The sequence below is a fragment of the Capricornis sumatraensis genome, chromosome 4, assembly GCF_032405125.1.
Source record: "Capricornis sumatraensis isolate serow.1 chromosome 4, serow.2, whole genome shotgun sequence".
NCBI classification, from domain to species: Eukaryota; Metazoa; Chordata; class Mammalia; order Artiodactyla; family Bovidae; genus Capricornis; species Capricornis sumatraensis.
The window spans coordinates 49,776,897-49,803,692 of NC_091072.1; the positions used below are offsets into that span (position 1 = coordinate 49,776,897).

Here is a 26,796-nt window from a genome sequence, read left to right on the forward strand (position 1 = left end):
ACCTGATGTGGAGAGCTGACTTATTTGAAAAGACCCTGATGCTGGGAAGGATTGAGGGCAGGAGGAGAAGGGGACGACTTCGGATGAGATGGTTGGATGGCATCACCAACACAATGGACATGGGTTTGGGTGGACTCTGGGAGAGGTGATGGACAGGGAGGCCTGGTGTGCAAAGAGTCAGGCACAACCCAGCGACTAAATTGAACTGAACTGAACTCACTATTGTAGGTTCTTTGAATTCATAAATAATTTATAATCATTTTTCAACCCCTTCAAAAACCCACTTAGATTTTCATTAGAAATATATCCAAGACCAATATTTTTAAAATATGTATGGAATCTTCCAGCCCATGAATATTTAATATCTCTCCATTTATTTGTCTATTAATATTTCTCTTAGTAATGTTTTGTAGTTTTCAGTTTGGAGATAATTCTTTACATGATTTATTAGATTTAATTATATATATTTGATATTTTTGAAGCTATTGGATTCTGGAGTGTATATGGAAATACAATTTTGTATCTATTCCTCCTCCTGGTATCTGACAACTTTGATAAATTTTACTACTTATAAGTTTGTTTCTATATTCATTTGAATTTTCTGTGTACACAGGCATGCCATCTGTAAATAAATGGAAAATCCAATCATTATGCACTTTATATCTTGTCTTATATATTTACATCTCCCCCTTTTTATTATATTGCCTAAACCCAGAACAATTTTAAGTAGAAATAATGAGACATTGTGTTTCATTCTCAATCTTAAGGGAAAGCTTTCAATATTTTACCACTAAATATTAATGCTTATTATAGGATTTTGGTTTTCTTTTGTAGATACTCTTGATCAAATAAAGGAAATTCCATTCTTAGTGTGCTAAGAGACTTTTTCTCTTTTTAATTATGTATTCTCATAGTTTACTTATGATATGTCTGTGTAACCTTCTTCAATTACTAGATTGTGAACTCCAACTTCTTTAAATCACATTCAATTGCATTTTTTGAGTGTCTCACTGGACCAAGTCATCTGCTAGGTGCAAGTACAAAAACAAACTGACATACAGTGGGTACTAAATAAGTGCTTCTGAAATAGAACCAAATACAAATAATTGTGAACATAATAAACACTAAAAACTCTGTTTCAGTAAAAAAAAATTACATAAAAATTAATTTATTATAGTCATTAGAATAACTTTAACCCAGACAAATCTACACAATTCAATGTAAATTATTTTTATCTTTCAGAGTTGGGATCAAGCTTTAGCTAAGACTGCTGAAGCATGGGCAAAAAAGTGCAAATTCAGCCACAATTCCTGTTCATCAAAATTATTTGAATGCCATCCAACTTTTCAATATGCTGGAGAAAATCTCTGGTTAGGTCCATTAACCATATCTGCAGCAAAATTTGCTATTGATATGTGGTATGCTGAAAGAAAATTTTATGATTTTAATACAAAATCATGTTCCAAAATTTGTGGCCATTATACACAGGTAAATATCTCAGATTTTATTAATTCTTACATGTGCATATTTTAATCATAAGACAAATTTTTAACACTTTCCTTAGAGTTTCTTTTAAGTATCTGGAAAATTTATGTTTATTTCGAAGATATTTTTACTAGGAATAGAATTCTATGTAATAAGTTTTTTCCTTTAATAATCTTACTCCATTATCTCACTTGCACTGTTTCCAACAAGAAATCTACTGTAATTCTTTTATTTATTCCTCTGTATGTAATGTGTCTTGGTTTCCCAGACTGCCTTAAATTTTTTCCTTTATTACAAGTCTCAAGCAATTTAAAAAAATTTTCAGTTTTCTTCATCTCTTGTGCTGCATTTTACTGAGCTTCTTGGCAGTATAGGTTTATAGTTTAAATTACATTTGGAAAAATGTTAGCCATTTTTTAAATTTATCTTTTAGTTGGAGGATAATTGCTTTACGATGTTGTGTTGGTCTCATTGTACAACATGAATCAGCCATAAGTCTGCATAATCGCCTTCCCCTTGATCCTGCCTCCCACCCCAATCCCCACCCCACTCCTCCGCATTGTCACAGTACACGGGGGTGAGGTCCCTGTGTTACGCAGAAACTCCCCACTAGCTATTTTACATATGCTAGTGCGTATGTTTCAATGCTACTCTCTCAATTCGTCCGACCCTCTCCTTTTCCTGCTGTGTCCACAAGTCTGTCCTGTATGTCTGCATCTCTATTGCTGCCCTGCAAATGGGCTCATCAGCACCACGTTTTAGATTGCATATATATGTGCTAATATACAGTTTACTCAAATTCACTCTGTTTTATGGCTGAGTAATATTCCACTGTAGTCATTCTTTTAAGACTATGTCTGTCTATCCTTCGCTCTTCTCTTCCCAGAGCCCAGTTGCTCATGTAGAAGGCCACTTGAAGTTTTCCCACAGTTGACTGACTTTCCTTCCTCATTATTAGTTAAATTTTCCTGCTTCCTTTCATGCTGGGTATATTCCCAAGTTTGTAAATCTTGCCAAGTTTGTAAATGTTGGATGCTGGATTTATATATATACCTAGAAGTATTCTTAACTGTCTTCTGGGATATAGTTATTTGGAATTTGTCTGTCCCTTTTGGTTTCTGCTTTTGAAATGTGTTAGATGAAATTAAAGCTGTACTTAGTCTTGAGCTAATTCTCTCTCATCAGTGAGGCAGGTTTTTTCTGTACACTCTACTGGATGCCCCAGAAATTATGAAATTTTCCAGTCTTACTAGTGGTACCTAGCCCACTATTCCAATTGCTGGCCCTATGTAAGCTTCTGCATCCCTCCCTCTAGTTTTTATATGCAATGCCTTTCCAGAACAGGGGTAGTTTTTTCACATGCATGCTGTGATTAGTGCTCTGATGAACTGATGGTGAGGACCCCCTACAGACCTCCACATTTGTGTCACTAGAAGATTTTCAGCCCTCCTGGACTCCTGCTTGTTGGTCTCCCCAGACACTCAGCTCTGTCGTTCAACTCTGTGATTCCATCAAGCTTCTCCTAACTTCTCCACCACCCTAACCCCCAGCCACAGCCTGGAAACTCACTCAGTACAATAAGCTGAGAGGTCTTTTCCCTCCAACTCTCAGGGACATCATTCATTGTTGCCCGATGTTCAGTATCTTGAAAAACATTATTTCCTATCATTTTCCAATTCTTTTGGTAATTTTGGGTGAGAGTTTTTGATGAGAAGAGGAAGTCACTTTTTGGCTAAACTAATCCTAGACATGGCACTGAGCTCTTAGAAAGGCCCCTATTCAGTTCGGTTCAGTTCAGTCACTCAGTCGTGTCCAACTCTTTGCAACCCCATGAATCACAGCACTCCAGGCCTCCCTGTCCATCACCATCTTCCGGAGTTCACTCAGACTCACGTCCATCTAGTCAGTGATGCCATCCAGCCATCTCATCCTCTGTCATCCCCTTCTCCTCCTGCCTCCAATCCCTCCCAGCATCAGAGTCTTTTCCAATGAGTCAACTCTTCGCATGAGGTGGCCAAAGTACTGGAGTTTCAGCTTCAACATCATTCCCTCCAAAGAAATCCCAGGGCTGATCTCCTTCAGAATGGACTGGTTGGATTTCCTTGCAGTCCAAGGGACTCTCAAGAGTCTTCTCCAACACCACAGTTCAAAAGCATCAATTCTTCGGCACTCAGCTTTCTTCACAGTCCAACTCTCACATCCATACATGACCACAGGAAAAACCATAGCCTTGACTAGACGGACCTTTGTTTGCAAAGTAATGTCTCTGCTTTTCAATATGCTCTCTAGGTTGGTCATAACTTTTCTTCCAAGGAGTAAGCGTCTTTTAATTTCTTGGCTGCAGTCAACATCTGCAGTGATTTTGGAGCCCAAAAAAAATAGTCTGACACTGTTTCCACTATAGGCAACAGAAAAAGCTAACTTTATTCTCCAAACTGACTCATCTTCTCAAGTTGAATGGACATATAGAGTCTTAAAGAAAGTCATTTTTCTCAGAGGTGAACAGAACAGAGAAATTAGCAGTTTCCTGCCTCCCTTCTAATCATTCTTTGTCCAATAACAGAACGCTGTTTAAGAGCGGAAATTCTTCTCAGAATCGATGTTGTTTGCAAAGAATGTGGTTTGGCTTCTGATGGGAAAACTGAGATAATGGACTCAAATGTCAGGTATCCTGCTAACAAGCAGAATTCAATACAATAGTTCCTCCCACTTATCTGTAAAGGACACAGTAAATGCCTGAAGCTTCAGATAGTATCAAACTCTACTATGTTTTTCCTACACATATATACTTAATGGTGGAGTTTAATGTATAAATTAGGCACAGTAAGAGATTAACAATGGGCTTCCCAGATGGCACTAGTGATAACACACCTGCCAATGCAGATGTAAGAAACGTGGGTTCAATCCTTGGGTCGGGAAGATCCCTGGAGGAGGGCATGGCAACCCACTCCAGGATTCTTGCCTGGGAAATCGCATGGCAGGCTGCAGTCCAAAGAGTCACTACTGAAGCGACTTAGCACACCTGCATGCAAGAGAGTAACAAGAACTATTAATAAATTAGAACAATTATAACAATATCCTTTAATAAAGGTTACCTGAATGTGACCTCTCTTTCTTTCAAAATATCTTATTATACTGTACTCACCTTTCTTCCTCTTGCGATGATGTGAGATGATAAAATGCATATTATGTGATGAGGTGAAGTGAATGAATGTAGGCATTATGATGTAGCAGCCAGGCTACCATTGACCTTCTGACGATGCATAAGAAGGAGGATCATCTGCTTTGGGCGATCCTGGATCAGTGAGCCATGACACTTTTTGATTTATGAAAACAGTCAGTGAGGAAAACCTAGTTAGGTATCCTCATGAATGCAGCTTTAATAAATTAAATTGAATCTTAGAAATTAAGAAAAAAAAACCAGACAATAAATATATAAGTATATTCATTTTTTGTAGCATGGCAAAAATTATGGCTGTTCCCATAATGTGCTGATTGTGTAGAGTCGTTTTGCACATTTTATTTTAAAATTCCTTTCTTTATAGGTAGTTTGGGCCGATTCCTATAAAGTTGGTTGTGCAGTTGCAATTTGTCCAAATTTTGGGAGCCCTGACAGTGCCCTATTCGTATGTAACTATGCACCTGCGTAAGTTATTTTGCTTTAAAAATATTCTAAGTTGAAATATATGTTAAATGATTGTTTCCAAAAGTATGACGCTCTACGAAAGAGACAAGTATATTTTTGATAAGCACAGTCTCCCTCTATAATGCTAATCAAAAGAAAGAGATAAAATAAAAGAGAATGTGTGGAAAAATTATGCTGATCATGAATGATTTAATCTTGAGAGAGGAAATGATGGAGATCATTTCTTAAGTAAGTAAATCGATATTATAAAATACATTGCCACAGTAATATTTAAATACTGAACACAAAATAGTTTGGCAGATGCTGATATAACTTGAATGAGTAAATGATTGAGAATGAGAGTGAGAGGCACATTCTCCTAAGAAAAGAGTACCATAAATTTTTGGCTGCCTTGCTGGAAATTGCATTTCTAAATAAAATAAAACAAAAGCCTAGTGGGACTCTCCAAAAATAAAATTCTGGACCTCAAATTCAGCATATCTGTACAAGGAATAAGATTAAGTCAGTTAATAATCCAACTCTTTAACAACAATGTAAAAATAAAATGCAGAAAAGATTAAAATATAGGCTAAGAACAAATATATAGGTTTGGCAAAAAGGACATGATATTTGTGAAAGTTGCCATGGAGACGTACAAATGTGTATACCTCTTTCTGTATTTTCTTCCATTCCTTCTCAGTAACAAGTAAAAACAAGAATGACAAATAGATGGCCTAAAAGTTTGGGGTAGAGTACAGTTTTTATAAATACCAGAGAAATTGTAGAACACTTATTTTTACCATCCAAGGCAGGATACACAGAGGGAAAAAAGAATCCAAAAAAGAAAAAAAAAAGTGATATAAAAGAGCATCAGTTAGCTGTGACATAACTTTAGAGGGAATTGATTTCATGAATGAGGAAGCGACAGAAAAACATTTAAAGAAATATGGCCCAAAACTTTGCATACTTAAGGAAAATTACAAACTCACAGAACCAAGAAATCTGGCAAGCCCCAATCACAAGAAAGGTGAAGTAAACTATACCAATTCACCTTCTAATGAAACCTTTCAAAGCCAGTAATAAAGAGACAATCTTAAAAGCAATCAGAAAATACAGATGTGTTACATACAGGTGAGCAAAGGTAAGGATTTCCAGATTTCTCACTGGAAACAATGCAAGAGAGAAGACAGAATTATCTTTAAATACAGAAAGAAAAAAAAAAAACTCTTGTCTAAGGACACTATATTCTGTGAAAATATTTTTTCAAAAATAAAAGTGAAATAAATATGTTTGACCACTGGAAATGGTAAATATAGGTAAATACATAGGATGTTTTCTCCTTATTTTTGCCTTTCAAAAATAATTATTTAACCGAAGATAATTGAAATGTATTGTGAAGATTATAACATAGGTAAAGTTAAAATCTGTGATAATGATGGCATAAAGGCTGAGAGGAGAAAATAGATGCTAATTCCCTTAAGGTTCTTCTACTCAAGGTTAAGAGGAATTAACTTGACTGTGATAAGTAAAAGATGCATACTATAAACCCTAAAGTAGCTACTCACATAACAAACCAACAGTAAAATCAAATAAGCCAACAAAGCAGGTAAAATTAAATCTAAAAAAATTCCACTAATCCAAAGGAAAGCAGAAAAAGAAATAAAGGAACAGAGGACAGATGAGACAAATAGAATAAATAAGATCTGATAGCCTTAAATCTATGTAATAATAGTATAAATACAAATACCCAAATAAAAGAAAAAGACTGGATGATGGGATAAAAAATCAAGAACCAATTACATTCTGCCTACAAGAAGTATATTTCAATTAAAAGACACAAGTAGATTACAAGTAAAAGAATGGGAAAAGTTTTACTATGCTAACATTCATAGAAAGTTAGCAGGATCTATGCTAATATCAGATATTGCAGATTTTATAGCAAACAATAGTCTTTCAAGAGACACAAATTACAAAAGGAGAAATAAAGTGAAAACTACGGAGCAATCTCTCTTTTTTTCTAATCTGTGCAGAAGTAATTTAATTTTTTATTGAAGTATAGCTGATTTACAATGTTGTGTTAGTTTCAGCTGCCCCTCAAAGTGATTCAGATATATAGATAGACAGACATTAATAGATAGATAGATATAGATATAGATTGTATCTTCTTTATCCAGGCATCTGTTGATGGACATTTACGTTGCTTCCATGTCTTGGCTATTGCAAATAGTGCTGCAAAAGCCACTGCAGGGTACTTATCTTTTTGAATTATGGTTTTCTCCAGGTAGATGCCCAGGAGTGGGATTGCAGGATCATATGATAGCTCTGTTTCTAGTTTTCCAAGGAACTTCTGTGCTGCTCTCTGTAGTGGGTGTACCAATTTTTGCTCCCACCAAGAGTGTAGGAAGGTTCCCTTTTCTCCACACCCTCTTCAGCATCTATTGTTTGCAGACTTTTTGATGATAGCCATTCTGACTGGTGTGAGGTGATACTTAATCACAGTTTTGATTTGCATTTCTCTAATAATTAGCAATGTTAAGCATCTTTTCATGTTCCTGTTGGCCATCTGCATTCTTCATTGGAGAAATACCTATTTAGATCTTATTCAATATGTCTTATGAACATAGGTATGAAGATTCTAAACAAAATTTAGCAGCTGAACCCAATACAATAAGCATCACACATCTTATCCAAAGGGAGTTTGTTCCAGTAATTTAGGGCTGTTTTAATATTCTAAAATCAGTGTAATTCACCATATTAATCAACCTATAAATAAACATTATATGATCTTAATAGACTGAGGAAAAGTCAAACATTCATTCTTAATGAAAGTTCTCAGAAAATTAAAAATACAAGGGAACGTCTTATATCAAATAAAGTTTATCTATGAAAAGCCTATATGTAACATTATATCAGTACTAAAATTTTTTTTCTGTAAAGTACTAGACAGTAAATATATTAGGCTTTGCATGAAACATACATTCTGCTACATATTCAATTTGTTCTTTTTTGAATTAAATAACCCCTTAAAATAAAAATAATTTTAAAAAAATTCTTAGTTCACTGACTGCACAAAAACAGACCACAAGCCAGATGTGACCTATGGGTTATTCTTTATTGACTTCTTGGTCTCTAGTTCTATATAGAAAATTCAGTGAAATCTATGAAAACTCTTCTACAACTAATAAGTAAGTTTAGCAATTTTTCAGAGTGCAAGATCAATATGCAAAACAATTACATGTGCATACTGGCAATGAACAATCATATATTGAATTAAAATAACAATACCATTTATAATAGCATCAAAAATATGAATTATTTAGGGATAAATCTGGCAGAAGACATGAAAAACTAATATACTAAAATTTATGTAATAGTCATGAGATAAATTATTAATAACAAAGACAATAACTAGAGCACTATACCTAATTAATGGGTTAAAAGACTCAAGATTGTAAAGATGTAATTTTTCACTGAATTGACCAATAAAAATCCCACAGGCTTTTGTAGTAGAAACTGACAAACAGATCATAAAATTCATAAGGCAATACAAAGGACTTAGAATAGTTAAAACAACTAGAACAAATCTGAAGTAGGTAGGTAACACTATTGTTTTCATGAATTATTAAAATCATGATATAGTTATATTGATGTAAAGTTAGACAAATAGATCAGTGGAATAGGATATAGAGCCCAGAAATAACCCAACACATGGTTGACCACATATGTTCAACTGACTTTTCAAAAATGTACAAGGCAATGCAACATAAGAAAGATTTTTCAATAACTGGTGTTCTGTCACTTACATATTAAAAAAAAAGTAAACTTAGATTTACAAAACATACAATCTACAAAAATTAACTAAAAATGGATCATAGATCGAATTGTAAGGAAAGAACTGTGAAACTTTTTGAAGAAAACATAAATAAAACCTTTGTGACCTTCAGATGGCCAAAGATTTTTTAGCTACCACATCAAAAGCATGATCCATAAAAGAAGAAGTTGGTAAGTTGAATGCCATTAAAATTAAAAATGACCGCTATTCAAACATACTGGTCAGAAGATGAAGAGACAAGCCACAGACTGGAAGAAAGTCTTTGTGAAACAAAGACCTTATACGAAGTATGTAGGAAGAACTCTTAAGATTTAATACCTAGAACCATCTCACACCAGTTAGAATGGCTGCTATTAAAAAGTTTACAAACAGTAAATGCTAGAGAGGAGAAAAGGGAACCCTCTTACATTGTTTGTGGGAATGCAAACTGGTACAGCCACTATGGAGAACAGTGTGGAGATTCCTTAAAAAACTGGAAATAGAACTGCTGTACGACCCAGTAATCCTACTGCTGGGCATACACACTGAGGAAACAAGAGTTGAAAGAGACACATGTACCCCAATGTTCATCGCAGCACTGTTTACAATAGCCAGGACATGGAAACAACCTAGATGTCCATCGGCAGATGAGTGAGTAAGAAAGCTGTGGTACATATACACAATGGAGTATTACTCAGCCATTAAAAAGAATGCATTTGAATCAGTTCTAATGAGGTGGATGAAACTGGAACCTACTATACAGAGTGAAGTAAGTCAGAAAGAAAAACACCAATACAGTATATTAACCCATATATATGGAATTTAGAAAGATGGTAATGATGACCCTATATACAAGATAGCAAAAGAGACACAGATGTAAAGACAGACTTTTGGACTCTGGGAGAAGGCCAGGGTGGGATGATTTGAGGGAATAGCATTGAAACTTGTATACTATCATATGTGAAATAGATCACCAGTCCAGGTCCGATGCATGAGACAGGGTACTCAGGGCTGGTGCACTGGGATGACTCTGAAGGATGGGATGGGCGGGAGGTGGGGAGGAGGGCTCAGGATGGGGAACACATACACCCTTGGCTGATGCAAGTCAATGTATGGCAACAACCACTACAATATTGTAAAGTAATTAGCCTCCAATTAAAAAAATAAATTAATTTTTTAAAAAAAATTTAAAAGCTAGAAAACCCTAAAGTTCAATAGAAAAATGGACAAAAGATTAATAAGATTCACAGATGGCAAATAAGCACATGAAAAAAAGGCTCAAAAATCATTAATCATTAGGGAAATACAAAATTAAAACCACAGTGAATACCACTATACAATAATCAGAATGGCTAAACATTTGCTATTCTCACACACTGCTGCTGGAAATATAAAGTGCTACAACTGCTTTGTAAAAAACATTGTCCCAGTTTCTTTAAAAGTTAAATATGCACCTGCTACATGATCTATTCATTCCATTCTTAGGTATATATCCAAGAAAATATATGTCCATATAAAGACATGTCTGAATGATCAAAATATTCATAGTAACTTTATTAGTAATACCCCAAAACTGGAACAACCCGATGTCCATCAACAGCTGAATGAATAAATAAATTGTGGCATATTCTTTAAAGGAATACAACTCATGTTCTTATGTTTTGCTTTGTGTACTCTAGATAAATAACACTTTCTGAAGTCTTACACAGACATGGAAGTGGGAAAAGAAAAAAAGAGAGCCTTGTTAGCATGTATCAGCTTATATTATTGGAAATTAGGCAAAATAACTGCCAAATCTTTCTGGTGCATCTCAAAGTACTATAATACTGTGCTTTTAAATTAAACTATAAAACATATGTTTTCATGAGCGATTCAACTTTCTTTATTCCATTGAAAAATCAAGAGATAATTAGTCTTTGTAGCAAAATCTCTGTGGATGTCACATGCATAATTATATTGCATTCCCATTTTAACTTGTGTCCTAGAGAATATTCAAGAATATAACTGCTAGAAAGGTTGGGTACACCCTGTAAAGAATCATTTTAATAGTTTCTTTAATAGTTTATAGTTTCTTTTGTAAAGAAAAAAGTACAAAATTGGGACTGACGTTATTTTCTTTGTCAACATTCATGGTTAGGGACCAAAACAACTTGCATAAATGCATACACAAAATTAGAGACATTAATAACTACTTAGCTAATCACTGTGTCTCTTTTTTACAGAGGAAACTATCTAAATACGCCCCCTTACAGGACTGGAACACCGTGCTCTATGTGTGAAGGAGATACTTGCGAAAACAAACTCTGCCGTAAGAAAACAGGAAACAAAATAATCAGGGCATTTTCTTGGAAAACAAAGTTCCCAGAAATTCATTATATTTTTAAATTAGGACCCTCAATGTTATAAGAGAAGATGAAATTTGATTGCTGCTGTTTGATGATACAAAGCATTTGTCATAAATGATCATATTTCCATCCAGATGATCGCTCCCTTTGTCACTGAGTATTTTCTCTCAGGCTAAAAGCCTGGAAGGAGTAAGGTGTAACAGAGCGTGTGCTGCCACACCCAAAATGCTATCGACTGGCATGTTGTTCTTAGTTGTGTTTGCTTCCCTGTTACCTCCTTGTACTAGTTATTATTAAATAGTGCCTCACTCAGAAGTAATACCTGAATCAGTGTCCAAACTAATTGTGATTTACAGCCAACATGTTTTTCTTCCTTCATCAGTCTTTTGGTTCTCAGGACAAAGACTTATTTTAAGTATAAATGTTTGATTCTCAGAGCAGACAAGTTCCCAGTACAAAGTTACTTTTTAAGGATAAGCATAAATTCCTGTTTGGGGACTGAGTGAAGGGGGTGAAGAGAAGAGATAATTTAAAAACTGTAAAAGATGCTGTGCCACAAAAGAAGACAGGCACAAAAATGCATATTAAATTATTCCATTTATATAAAGTTCAAAAACGTACAAAACGAATCTACGTTTAGAGTCAGGATAGTGGTTACCTTTGGAGAGTAAAGAGGAGTTAGTCATTAGAAAAGTATACCAGAGGACTTTCTGGACCTATGCTGTGGTTATCTAGGTGTAATCACTTTGTAATAGCTCATCAATCTTTCAATTATGAGCTATGTATGATCTCATATCATGTCATACTTCAAGTAAAAAAATTGTTTGGGGTTTGTGATATTGAGCTGTTTGTATATTTCAGAGATTAATACCTTATCAGTTGCTTCATTTGCAAATATTTTCTTTCATTCTGAGGGTTGTTTTCTCATCTTGTGTATAGTTTCCTTTGCTATGCAAAAGCCTTTATTTAATTAGGTGCCATTTGTTTATTCTTATTTTCATAGATGATCTTATTTGCAAAGCAGGAATAGAGACACAGATGTAGAGAACAAGTGTATGGATACCAAGGGGGAAAGGGGCGGTGGTGGGATGAATTGGGAGGCTGGGACTGACATATACACTCCATTAACACTGTGTGCAAAATAGAGAACGAATGAGAAACTACTGTACAGCACGGGGAACTCCACTCAATGCTCTTTGGCGACCTGAATGCGAAGGAAATCCAAAAAGAAGAAGACATATGTAAACATATAGCTGACTCACTCTGCTGTATAGCAGAAACTAAAACAACATCGTAAAGCAACTATGCTGCTGTTTGCCCCTACGTCGTGTTCAACTCTTCGCGAACCCATGGACTGTAGCACGCCAGGCTCCTCTGTCCCCCACTATCTCCCAGAGTTTGCTCAGATTCATGTCCACTGAGTTGTTGATACTATCTAACCATCATCCTCTGCTGCCTCCTTCTCCTGCATGGGCAGGTGGATTCTTTACCTCCAAAATCGCTATGGACAGTGATTACAGCCATGAAGTTAAAGATGCTTGCTCCTTGGAAGGAAAGCAATGACAAAACTAGACAGCATATTAAAAGCAGAGACATCACTTTGCCCACGAAACTCCATCTAGTCAAAGCTATGTTTTTTTCCAGTAGTCATGTACAGATGTGAGAGCTGTACAAAGCTGAGCACTGAAGAACTGATGCTTTTGAATTGTGGTGCTGGAGAAGATTCTTTTTTTCTTTAATATTTTTCTTCAAGGCAGAATTGCCTTTTTTAAAATATATATTTTCCTATCTTTATTTATTTTTTATATTTATATATATATTTTTTTTTTTTCACTTTACAATATTGTATTGGTTCTGCCATACATCAACATGAATCCATTATGGGTATACACATGTTCCCCATCCTGAACCCCCCTCTCATCTCTCTCCCCTTACCATCCCTCTAGGTCATCCCAGTGCATCAGCCCCAAGCATCCTGTATCAAACCAGGACTGGCAATTCATTTCTTATATGATATTATACATGTTTCAGTGCCATTCCCCCAAATCGTCCCACCCTCTCCCTCTCCCACGGAGTCTAAAAGACTGTTCTATACATCTGTGTCTCTTTTGCTATCTCACATACAGGGTTATTGTTACCATCTTTCTAAATTCCATATATATGTGTTAGTGTACTGAATTGGTGTTTTTCTTTCTGACTTACTTCAGTCTGTATAATAGGTTCCAGTTTCATCCACCTCATTAGAACTGATTCAAATGCATTCTTTTTAACAGCTGAGTAATACTCCACTGTATATATGTACCACAGCTTTCTTATCCATTCATCTGCTGATGGACACCTAGGTTGCTTCCTTGTCCTGGCTATTATAAACAGTGCTGCAATGAACATTGGGGTACATGTGTCTCTTTCAATTCTGATTTCTTCGAGTGTATGCCCAGGGATGGGATTGCTGGGTCAAAAGGCAGCTCTCTTTCCAGTTTTTTAAGGAATCTCCACAATGTTCTCCATAGTGGCTGTACTAGTTTCCATCCCCACCAACAGTGTAAGAGGGTTCCCTTTTCTCTACACCCTTTCCAGCATTTATTGCTTGTAGACTTTTGGATCGCTGCCATTCTGACTGGTGTGAAATGGTACCTCATTGTGGTTTTGATTTGCATGTCTCTGATAAAGAGTGATGTTGAGCATCTTTTCATGTGTTTGTTAGCCATCTGTATGTCTTCTTTAGAGAAATGTCTGTTTAGTTCTTTGGCCCATTTTTTGATTGGGTCATTTATTTTTCTGGAATTGAGCTGCATGAGTTGCTTGTATATTTTTGAGATTAGTTCTTTGTCAGTTGCTTCATTTGTTATTATTTTCTCCCATTCTGAAGGCTGTCTTTTCACTTTGCTTATATTTTCCTTTGTTTTGCAGAAGCTTTTAATTTTCACAGAGCTAGAACAAATAATTTCACAATTTGTATGGAAATACAAAAAAAACTCAAATAGCCAAAGCAATCTTGAGAAAGAAGAATGGAACTGGAGGAATCAACTTGCCTGACTTCAGGCTCTACTACAAAGCCACAGTCATCAAGACAGTATGGTACTGGCACAGAGACAGAAATATAGATCAATGGAACAAAATAGAAAGCCCAGAGATATATCCACGCACCTATGGACACTTTATCTTTGACAAAGGAGGCAAGAATATACAATGGAGAAAAGACAATCTCTTTAACAAGTGGTGCTGGGAAAACTGGTCAACCACTTGTAAAAGAATGAAATTAGAACACTTTTTAACACCATACACAAAAATAAACTCAAAATGGATTAAAGATCTAAACGTAAGACCAGAAACTATAAAACTCTTAGAGGAAAACATAGGCAAAACACTCTCCGACATAAACCACAGCAGGATCCTCTATGACCCACCTCCCAGAATGTTGGAAATAAAAGGAAAAATAAACAAATGGGACCTAATTAATATTAAAAGCTTCTGCACAACAATGGAGAAGATTCTTGAGAGTCCCTTGGACTGCAGGAGCAAACCATTCAATTCTAAAGTAAATCAACCCTAAATATTCATTGGAAGAACTGATGATGAAGCTGACCCTCTAATACTTTAGCCACCTGATGCAAAGAGCTGACCCATTGGAAAAGACTGAAGCTAGGAAAGCAACTATACTCCAATTTAAAAAGAAAAAAAATAAAAATAAATTGGAAGCATGGTCTCTCTAAAATGAGATTTCATTCAAAGTGGTTTATATTTGTAAACTGCTAAGTTTTCTAGTCTACAGGATACAAAGATAAACTGATAGTCTTTTTCTTTCACTTTCTCTTCCTTACCAGGATCCAGATCACTGCCATTTCTTGCCTGAACTAGTGCAGCCTCCCCACTTCTCTTCCTACTCTGTTCCAAGTTGTTTCAGTCCCCGTGGGGTGGGTGGAGAGAAAACAAAAGAAAATATCAAATAAAACCACTTTTCTTAAAATTCAATTGCTTCTTTTTGCAACAAAAGGAAAATCAGATTCTATGCATTGAGGCCAACAAACCCAAGTGCGATCTGGCTCTTGCCTTTCTCTTGTACAATATCTTTGGTCAGTCCCCTTCTGACACAGTGAGCTCCATTATTACACACTCAAATTCCCTATTTAAAAACCCCAGCATCCAGATTACCTGTGAGTCTGTTTCTAGTTTCAAGATTGTTTTTTCTCTCCATTTTGGTAACATGTTCTGTTTCTTGATATCCTTAATTATGACCATAAATGATTCCTCCCTCCTCTCCATGCACACTACTCCTCCCATCAAGAAACCCAGACTATTTCTCCTCTCCTTGAATAAGGACTGGATGTGCCATTTCTGGGCCACACCTTTAAGAAAACTGGCAGCATTGGCTTTTGCTCTTTTGAAAGCTATCCAGCATATCTAAAAATCCATCCTTTCCCACTGAAGAGGTCAGGCCCTGAATGAGGAGAGGGCATCTTTCTGTTTCAACCCCAAATGCAAGCAACAGCCAAATGCAGCCACATCCTTGAACCCTGATGACACTGAATATAGGAGAGAAATTCCCTAGTAGAATCTGCCAACCCAAGTTAACTGTGAGAAATAGTAGCAAATTGTTAACCATTTTAAGCCATTAAATTTTGGAAGTTTGTTCCACAGCAGTAGATTGTGGAAACACTTGGTGTGCCTAAAAAGTTAAATACCTAATAATATGGTGTGAAACAAAAAAAGGAGAGTTCTGTCTTTTCCTCTACTGAACAGATAGAGTTAGGGTGGGTCATCTTAATCCAGACACAACCTGGTCAAAGCTGGTTTAGAATTTACCTAAGACGTGGTCTACCTCTGTTTGCTCTGTTCCAAGAACAGAGACTTCCAAGGCTTTCCAATGGGAGACGGGTGTGTTCACTGCTGCCTTTACCTAGTGATTTTTGAACTCCAATTCTTACTGCTTTTTTTTTTCTGTTTTTCTCATTGCTTTAACACAGAGAAATTACTGAAATAGCTACTATGATTTCCAAAGGCTTTACCCTAGGTGTTTAGCCCCTTACCTCTCACAGTTTCAAAGTTACAAAATGGGCATGTCTTCGGCTTATTTCCTCCACCTCTACCTCCCACCTGGATCTTGAACTACTCAATTCTCCAATTTTATCTCTCTAGTTCTTTAAGGGCAATAAACACTCTGCTGGTTTCTCTGTTTACCAAGAAGTGACTTCTTCTTGGACAAAGCCCACTTTTTAAGCCCTAGGCCTGGGCCCAGAATCAACAAATGGCCTCAAGAAAAGAGCATCCTTCGTAACATCAACCCTCCTCTTTATGGATCCTCTCTTCTGAAATCTGGACCTTCTGGTCTTTGTTGCTTTGGCAAATGTCTCATGCTCTTACACATTGTTTTTCTAATAATAATAAAATAATAATAGTAAAAGATTATTTTATTTATGTTTTATGCCTGATGAGAGATTTTGTCCATCACAAATGATTTCATCCTGGAGATTTAGACAGCTGTATTCTGTAGGTCTCCAAGATAGCACTTTAAAAGCTACCAAGGCTACAACAAATAAGCTTTAAGACCTGGTAGGAGGTATTCCCCCAACTCATTCCATTTCCAAATTGTTCAAAAGTCATTTGCCTATTCCTGGCCCTTTGCTCTTGGAAATTAATGTTAGGATAAGCTTATCAGTTCTGCAGAAGACCTTGAAATTCTGAATGGAGTTATTTTGAGTTTATAGATAAATTGAAGAAGAAGTAACTTTACAGTGTTGAACTTTTCAAATAATATAAACTGTTTATTTGGGTCTTTTTATATATCTTTTTTAGGCTTCCCTAGTGGCTCACACATAAAAAATTCTGCCTGCCATGCAGGAGACCTGGGTTCAACCCCTGGGTCAGGAAGATGGCTTGAAGAAGAGAATGGCAAGCCACTCCAGTATTCTTACCTGGAGAATTCCATGGACAGAGAAATCTGATGGTCTACAGTCCATGGGGGTCACAAAAAGTCAGACACGACTGAGCAAATTTCACTTTCATTTATATATCTTTTACACTTTGACATTTTTTCCGTAAGGTCTTGCATCTCAAATTAGATTGCGTGGTGATCTATATGTGTTGATACTAGAAATGGAATTTTTAAGTTTAGTTCAGTTCAGTCACTCCGTCATGTCTGACTCTTTGCGACCCCATGGACTGCAGCGTGCCAGGCCTCCCTGTCCATCATCAATTTCCGGAATTTACTCAAACTCATGTCTGTTGAGTCAGTGATGCCATCCAACCATCTCATCCTCTGCTGTCCCCTCTCCCCTCACCTACAGTCCTTCCCAGCATCAGAGTCGTTTCAAATGAGTCAGTTCTTCACATTACATGGCCAAAGTATTGGAGTTTCAGCTCCAGCATCCGTCCTTCCAATGAATATTCAGGATTGATTTCCTTTGATATTGACTGGTTGGATCTCCTTGCAGTCCAAGGGACTCTCAAGAATCTTCTCCAACATCATAATTCAAAAGCATCAATTCTTCAGTGCTCAGCTTTCTTTATAGTCCAACTCTAACATCCATACATGACTACTGGAAAAACCATAGCCTTGACTAGACGGACCTTTGTTGGCAAAGTAATGTCTCTGCATTTTAATATACTGTCTAGGTTCAGTTCAGTTCAGTTCAGTCGCTCAGTCGTGTCTGACTCTTTGCGACCCCATGAATCACAGCACGCCAGGCCTCCCTGTCCATCACCAACTCCCGGAGTTCACTCAAACTCACGTCCATAGAGTCCGTGATGCCATCCAGCCATCTCATCCTCAGTTGTCCCCTTCTTCTCCTGCCCTCAATCCCTCCCAGCATCAGTCTTTTCCAATGAGTCAACTCTCCACATGAGGTGGCCAAAGTACTGGAGTTTCAGCTTTAGCATCATTCCTTCCAAAGAAATCCCAGAGTTAATCTCCTTCAGAATGGACTGGTTGGATCTCCTTGCAGTCCAAGGGACTCTCAAGAGTCTTCTCCTATACCACAGTTCAAAAGCATCAATTCTTCGGCGCTCAGCTTTCTTCACAGTCCAACTCTCACATCCATACATGACCACAGGAAAAACCATAGCCTTGGCTAGATGGACCTTAGTCGGCAAAGTAATGTCTCTGCATTTGTATATACTATCTAGGTGGGTCATAACTTTTCTTCCAAGGAGTAAGTGTCTTTTAATTTCATGGCTGCAGTCACCATCAGCAGTGATTTTGGAGCCCCCCAAAATAAAGTCTGCCACTGTTTCCACTGTTTCTCCATTTGCCATGAAGTGATGGCACCAGAGGCCATGATCTTCGTTTTCTGAATGTTGAGCTTTAAGCCAACTTTGAACTCTCCTCTTTCATTTTCATGAAGAGGCACTTTAGTTCTTCTTTGCTTTCTGCTGTAAGGGTAATGTAATCTGCATGTCTGAGGTTATCGATATTTATTCTGGCAATCTTGATTCCAGCTTGTGCTTCCTCCAGCCCAGCATTTCTCATGATGTATTCCGCATATAAGTTAAATAAGCAGGGTGACAATATATAGCCTTGACGTACTCCTTTTCCTACTTGGAACCAATCTGTTTTTCCATGTCCAGTTCTAACTGTTGCTTCCTGACCTGCATGCAGATTTCTCAAGAGGCAGGTCTGGTGGTCTAATATGCCGACCTCTTGAAGAATTTTCCACAGTTTGTTGTTATCCACACAGTCAAAGGCTGTGGCATAGTCAATAAAGCAGAAACATGTTTTTCTAGAACTCTCTTGCTTTTTCAATGATCCAGCAGATGTTGACAATTTGATCTCTGGTTCCTCTGCCTTTTCTGAATCCAACTTGAACATCTGGAAATTCATGGTTCACATTCTGTTGAAGCCTGGCTTGAAGAATTTTGAGCATTATTTACTAGCGTGTGAGATGGTGCAATTTTGTGGTAGTTTGACCATTCATTTGGCATTGCTTTTATTAGGGACTGGAATGAAAACTGACCCTTTCCAGTCCTGTGGCCACTGCTGAGTTTTCCAAATTTACTGACATATTGAGTGCAGCACTTTCACAGCATCATCTTTTAGGATTTGAAATAGCTCAACTGCAATTCTATCATCTCCAGTAGCTGTGTTTGTAGTGATGTTATTAAAGGCCACTTGACTTCACATTCCACGATGTCTGGCACTAGGTGAGTGATCACATCATCATGATTGATTTTTAAGTTATATTTCCTAATTAATTTTTTGCTGATTCATAGAAATATAAATTATTTTTTAATATTACTGTACTATCCTGGAATCTTACTGAATCTCATTATTATTTCAAATAAGTTGATCATCTTGGATTTTCCATGACAATAATGTTATCTGTAAAAAATGCAAGCTTTGTTCTTCTAATCGTTACATCAGGTATATACTGTAACAATGTTAACAGTGAATTCTCCAGTGCAATGTCACACATAAGCTGTAGCAGTAGCATCATTCTCTTATTCCACACTTTAAAATCAATCTTTAAATTATGCATATTTGCTTTGATGAAAAGGTGAAAGGGTCAGTCCCTCAGTCTTGTCCAATTCCTTGTGACCCCATGGACTATAGCCCAAAAGGCTCCTCTCTTGCCATTTCCTACTCCAGGGGGGCACATTTACTTTAGGTTGTTTTTAATTAGTCCTCATTTTCTCTGTTTCTCATTTTGCTGTGAGCTTTTATCTTGAATAAATGCTAAATTTTACCAGATTTTTTTCTCTGCATCTCTTGAAATGATCCCAAATGTTTTTCCTTTAATAACTTAATGTTATAAACTATGTCAAATGATTTTTTTTCTTTTTGGAAACTGTTTTAGACATAATTTTTGTAACTTAAAGAAAAATTACATGTGCTTCAAATTCCTCTTTGAATAAATGTTATGTTGTAATTGACCCATTTTACTAATATTTTCAAGTTATCTAAAGATGTAGGTATATGCTTTTTTAAAATTTTTATAATCTATCTTTTATCATATTTTGTAACCTGTTTCCAGTTTGTTTATTCTTTTTGTTATTTTTAAACCTTTTTTTGAACTGTGATCAACAGACAAAAAGCTGTGTATCTGTTAATAAAGACAACTTAACCAGTGAAATTTAGGTTTTCATAGAGATTCTAGGAGTTAAGTGATAGGTCTGGAATCCAATTTTAAACTATCCTTTCATTCCCATGATAAATCCTACTTAGTCATGATGTTTCCCTTGAAAGTGAAAGTTGCTCAGTCATGTCCGACTCTTTGTTATCCCATGGACTATACAGTCCATGGAATTCTCTAGGCCAAAATACTGGAGTGGGTAGCCTTTCTCTTCCCCAGGGGATTGTCCCAACCCCGGGATCGAACCCAGGTCTCCCTCATTGCAGGCAGATTCTTTACCAGCTGAGCCACAAGGGAAGCCCAAGAACATGGGAGTGGGTAACCTATCCCTTCTCCAGCAGATCTTCCCAACCCAGGAATAGAACCAGGGTCTCCTGTATTGCAAGCAGATTCTTTACCAACTGAGCTATCAGGGAACTCCCAAGTTTCCCTTATAGAAGGCTAAATTCTTGTTAACATTTTATTTATAGTTTTTGGATTTAATTTCAGACTTATGACTGGCCTATAATTTCCCATCTCCATATCTCCTCATTTGATTTTGACTTCAAGTTTGTAGTAACCTCATAAAAGAAGTTGAAAGTTGGGAACAATACTTCTACTAATACTTTGGTTGCAGTTTGTGTAAGATTCTCATTATTTTTTGAATGTTTGGGAGAAATTTTCTGTAAAACTATTTTGTTGTGGTGTGTGTGTGTTTACAGATGTTTACTAACTTAGCTTCTTTAAATGTTTTATGATACTCAGGTTTTGAGGGGATTCATAAATTTTTGTTTTATCCAAGTTTTAATGACATTCTATTTTTAACACTACTATATCTGTTGTATTCCACTTATTAAGTCCTATGACTTTTGATTTTTATTGATCAATTTCTATAGAAAGTCAACTTCTATCTATCTTTTTTACTTCCTTTTTGAGGGGCAGATATACAGTGTAATGGTTAAATGAATAGGCCTTGGAATCAGATGGCTTAACCCAGGATGTGACTAAGAGGATTAAATATGATAAACCATACAGAGTGATTTGGGACCAAACTAAAGTACATGCATGCTAAATTGCTTCAGTCATATCCAACTCTTTGTGACCCTCTGGACTGTGGCCAGTCAGGCTGCTCTGTCCACAGGATTCTCCAGGCAAGAACACTAGAGTAGGTTGTCATGCCCTCCTCCAGGGGATCTTCCCAAAATAAAGTAGACTCAATAAATTTTAGCTATGACCATAACTAAGTTCCTCATTATTTTCTATCTCTTGACCCTTTTTATCATACTAATCACTTTCTCTGATGGTATATTTTAATCTCCTATATTCATTTATTCCATTTTAAAGTTGATGATAGATTTTCTCCCCTGATGCTTCTATAAGGAAAAGAACTTTACTTTTTCCTAATAACCATTGTATCCAAAGCCTAGAATCATGCTTAATACATAGTAGACACACAAACGTGAATAAATGAATACTGGATGCTTGGGGCTGGTGCACTGAGACGACCCAGAGGGATGGTACGGGGAAGGAGGAGGGAGGGGGATTCAGGATGGGGAACACGTGTATACCTGTGGTGGATTCATGTTGATGTATGACAAAACCAATACAATATTGTAAAGTAATTAACCTCCAATTAAAATAAATAAATTTATATTAAAAAAATAAGAAATTTAAAAAATGAAATAAAAAAACTCATAATAAACTGCAGAATCCTCATACCCAAATCCTCACTATGAAGGAAATATGGTATTTTTCAGGGACTTTAAATGGATATGGCAGTGTCAAAAATAAAGTTCACTACTATATATAGTTTTGTCTGTTTCAGGCCTTTTGCCTTCAATATGTGAGATGCTCTTGAAATATTTGTTGACATGACATCTTTGGCAGAAAGCATCATACAGATTTTTAAGTACTATGGGATTTGCATAGGAAGCTTCAGTTTTCTTAAATTAAAAAACCAAGCATAATTTTCTAAGTTGACTATCTTATTCAAAAAGCCAGAAAAGCAAATGAATGAGTTTAATGTATATTTTTTTTTCTATTTTAGGTAATAAAGAACGTGATAAATCTCAAAGTACGTATCAAAATCTTTCAGTATTTATTTAATTACTTCCTTTCCTTGAAACTAAACTGCACTCTTAAATGTTGTTTTGATTGACAGGATATCCAAATTGGAACCCATCAGGGACACATCAGCTGATAGCATGTAATCCATTGTACGCAATTTCTGTTCTTCTGACAATAATTTAATTGTCTTTGATGTACAAGAGAAATTCTCCAACATGACAATAAAGAAATAGATTACGGTTAAATGTAACTCTTATCTGTTTAATTACTAAGGCTTCTAAATGCTTTATCTGTTATCTAAATTTGATGTGTTTTTAATTCAAAAGATGTACTATAATATAGAAGGGAAGCAATAAGAAAAAAAGCAAAACAAGTGATTTAAAAATTATTTTACATGTATCAAGAGTCTTGTTCTCTAATATTCTAGATTATCATTTTAGTTAGAGTACACTTAAACAATTAAACATTTCAGATATTAGGTATTTCCCTTAAATGGCAGTAGTTCTCTTTAAGAGTTCCCTCAACTATTATTCAGAAACAAAATGCTATTAAGGAAAGTTTCAAATAGCCTGTAATGTTATATTATGGTCACAGTCAATAGTTAGGGAAATTGATGTGAGCAGTTAATCTCACAAAGATAGAATTAGGGAATTTTCATCTCTTTTAGGAGATTTTATTTTTAAATATACCTTGTATACATAACAGGATGTATGTATACCTTTTGAAGTCCTGTACAAAATTATCTGTAGTATAATTAACAATATCTCTACAAACCAAAGAACTGGTGCATTCTGGCTTTTTTTTTTTTTTTTGGTCTGAAGACAAAAAGAAAAAAAGAAGAAAAAGAAGAAACAAACAAAACAGATTATTCAACTAATTCAGTTTTTTAAATCACTTATGTTAAATTGTTGACTTTGGAGAAGGAAATGGCAACCCACTTCAGTATTCTTGCCTGGAGAATTCCATGGACAGAGGAGCCTGGCGCGCTACAGTCTATGGGGTCGCAAAGAGTCAGACACGATTGAGCGACTTCACTTTCACTTTCATGTACTAAATAAATGATCTAGATCTTTTACTTCTCAACTAAAGCAACCACCAACTTCCCTCAGCTGTAATATTAAAAATCATAATATTTTTATGCTGTAAATGTATTTTTACATGATCATAAAATGTAAATGTATTTTTAACATGATTGAGAGTTACACTGTATATACTGATGAATATCTAGGAATTTCCACATAGTGGAGTGATCTTAAAAGAGAAGCCAAGTGATTTTATATTTCAGATCTGCTTGTGTTACTCAACGCTTTCCAGAGAAACAGAAGCAACAAGTAAGGAAGTAGGGCATGGGTAAAGACACAGAGAGGAGAAATTTAAGAAACTGGCTCACATGATTTTGGTGGTTAGCTAGTCCAAAATGTATAGAGCCTGCTGGCAGGATGGAGGTTCAAGACTTGCTGCTGCCTTCTTGAGTCTGACATTGGGAAATCAGGCAGAATATCTACATTGCAGTTTAATGGCAGAATTCCTTCTTTGGGAAATCTGTCTGCCTTCGACTGGTTGGATGTAGCCCACCCACATTGTGGAAGGAAATCTGCTTTACTTAAAGTCAACTGACTGTAAATGTTAATCACATCTAAAAAACATCTTTGCAACAATATCTAGACTAGTGTTTGACCAAATATCAACCACCACAGTCTGGCCACACTGAGACATAAAATTAACCATCACCGTGCTGTTCAGCATCAACATGGTATGGATAGTCATTACCATTTTAGTAAAATAAATTATTGCTATTTCCCTTACTATTGCATTGTTAAATTTAAGTTCATAGTTAATTACCCTTGCAGTTTGAAATAGGCTAAATGTAAATTGACATATATACATACTATACTTTTCTGTTTTATTATTGTTTGTAGATTTTTAATTAAACTTTTTTCAATAATTAAAATATCTTTTGATTTTTAATATAATTATTCTATTACTTCTTTAGACTCCTTAATTATCCAGGAGCATATAAATTTCCTTAGGTAGACGAATTGAAATTCTACAGGCCACACTTAAAAATGAATTTTTACAGAATTATACCCTCTGATTTTGAAAAAAATATATATTTGTCAGGGAGTATTATGTTAGCACTGCTACAGGAGCTTGTAAGTAATGGCAATTCTCAGATAATGGGATTTCTACATGCAGAGATTTCCATCTATGCTGAAGCTGTGAGCAAAGTCTGGGCAGGTGGAATGCCTCTGCCTTACCAGTGGGGCTTCCCCTCATTAACAAGAAGAGAAAATTCTGGACTGAGATGTCTTTTCCTTGTGATCATAACCATAGGCTCTTGACAGGATATCTTAAAAGGCCTGGCATCACTTTAATTCTTTGAGCAGATGTTGCTCTTAGTAGTGACCATAAGTGACCCTCCAATTTCACACAGTTTGGAATTACTAGACAAACAGCTCTGTACACAGTCTTTTCAAATTACCGAGGGCAGTTAACTCAGGGTTTGAACAGTGCATTATTCTGGGGATCTTTTTGTCCTACTAAGCTATGTTTGAAATTTCCAGAAGTGATCAGACTCATCAGTCTTAACTGGGCCTATTGTATCCCATTGTTACCCCTTGAAGGATGGTGAAAAGATGGTTTAAACAGTAGTCTCTGTAGTTTTTTAATAATAGTTTTTCCTATTATTAAAATAAAATATTGCAGAGTAACTAATATTCCTGGTTCTCCTTGACACTGAGGGGGTTCCTAGGACATAGGAAAACACAATAAACCCAAGACATTGCCTTATAAATCAGGAGTTGATGCCCCTAAGCTTGAGCTAAGAGTATATCATTTAATTATATGTATCATGTGTGTTTTTACAGTAGAGTATTATATGTTTTAATCCAATCCAGTATTTTAAAATATACAAAAATTGAACCCAAAAAGGATGACATAAAAGTGAATTTTTAAAAACTGCTAAAGAGAGGACTTCCCTGATGATCCAGTGGTTAAGACCCACCTTGCAAGGCAGGGGATGCGGGTTCCATCCCTGGCCAGGGAACTATGATCCCACAGGCTGAGGGGCATATGGGCCTATGCACCATAACTACTGAGCCCACATGCTGCAACTAAACCAATGCAGTCATATAAATAAATAAAAATACTGCTAAGGAGATATTTATGCTGGGAAGATGAGTCTAAAAACCAACAGTGCGTGCTTGCCCTTGTATCTTTACAACTGTAACTCATCTGCAATATTTTCTCAGCTATTTTTGCAAGACATATGATTATTTGGCGATGGCAGGCTAGGTTAAAACTAGGTTCAGTTCAGTTCAGTCGCGACTCTTTGCGACCCCATGAATCGCGGCACGCCAGGCCTCCCTGTCCATCACCAACTCCTGGAGTTCACTTAGACTCACGTCCATCGAGTCAGTCTTGCCATCCAGCGATCTCATCCTCAGTCGTCCCCTTCTCCTCCTGCCCTCAATCCCTCCCACCATCAGAGTCTTTTCCAATGAGTCAGTGCTTTGCATGAGGTGGCCAAAGTACTGGAGTTTCAGCTTCAGCATCATTCCTTCCAAAGAAATCCCAGGGCTGATCTCCTTCAGAATGGACTAGTTGGATCTCCTTGCAGTCCAAGGGACTCTCAAGAGTCTTCTCCAATACCACAGTTCAAAAGCATCAATTCTTTGGTGCTCAGCCTTCTTCACAGTCCAACTCTCACATCCATACATGACCACTGGAAAAACCATAGCCTTGACTAGACGGACTTTAGTTGGCAAAGTAATGTCTCTGCTTTTCAATATGCTATCTAGGTTGGTCATAACTTTTCTTCCAAGGAGTAAGCGTCTTTGAATTTCATGGCTGCAATCACCATCTGCAGTGATTTTGGAGCCCCCAAACATAAAGTCTGGCACTGTTTCCACTGTTTCCCCATCTATTTGCCATGAAGTGATGGGACCAGATGCCATGATCTTCATTTTCTGAATGTTGAGCTTTAAGCCAACATTTTCACTCTCCACTTTCACTTTCATCAAGAGGCTTTTCAGTTCCTCTTCATTTTCTGCCATAAGGGTGATGTCATCTGCATATCTGAGGTTATTGAGATTTCTCCCGGCAATCTTGATTCCAGCTTGTGCTTCTTTCAGTCCAGCGTAACCATCTCTAATTAAATTCACCTGAGTTCACATACTGGAATGAAAGAAACAAACAAATTCCATCATCATCCCTCACAGAGGAACTCCCATCTTCCCCTCAAGAAAGCTCCATACCACTTGACATTACCCCTAGTCAAAAACCACCAGGAGCCCCTCTAGAGTTGCATACGGTGAATTTGCTCCTTGTAGCTAGTGAAACCACACTAGCTATTGTAAGAATAGCTATCAACCACTAGCATAAGAATAATTTTATAAATATATATTAAGAATGCACACT

General features: G+C 36.4%; 1 protein-coding gene across 1 annotated transcript in view; it reads left to right on the plus strand.

Moving 5' to 3' along the window:
* Positions 1–22,560, plus strand: part of GLIPR1L1 (GLIPR1 like 1) — a 34,727-nt gene extending 12,167 nt beyond the window's left edge. Inside the window, exons 2-6 of the mRNA XM_068971403.1 lie at positions 1,243–1,488; positions 5,031–5,131; positions 11,144–11,229; positions 22,358–22,384; positions 22,472–22,560. Of these exons, the coding sequence (XP_068827504.1) occupies positions 1,243–1,488; positions 5,031–5,131; positions 11,144–11,229; positions 22,358–22,384; positions 22,472–22,560 (549 nt within the window). The remainder of the gene's footprint in view (positions 1–1,242; positions 1,489–5,030; positions 5,132–11,143; positions 11,230–22,357; positions 22,385–22,471) is intronic.
* The last annotated feature ends 4,236 nt before the right edge of the window (positions 22,561–26,796 follow it).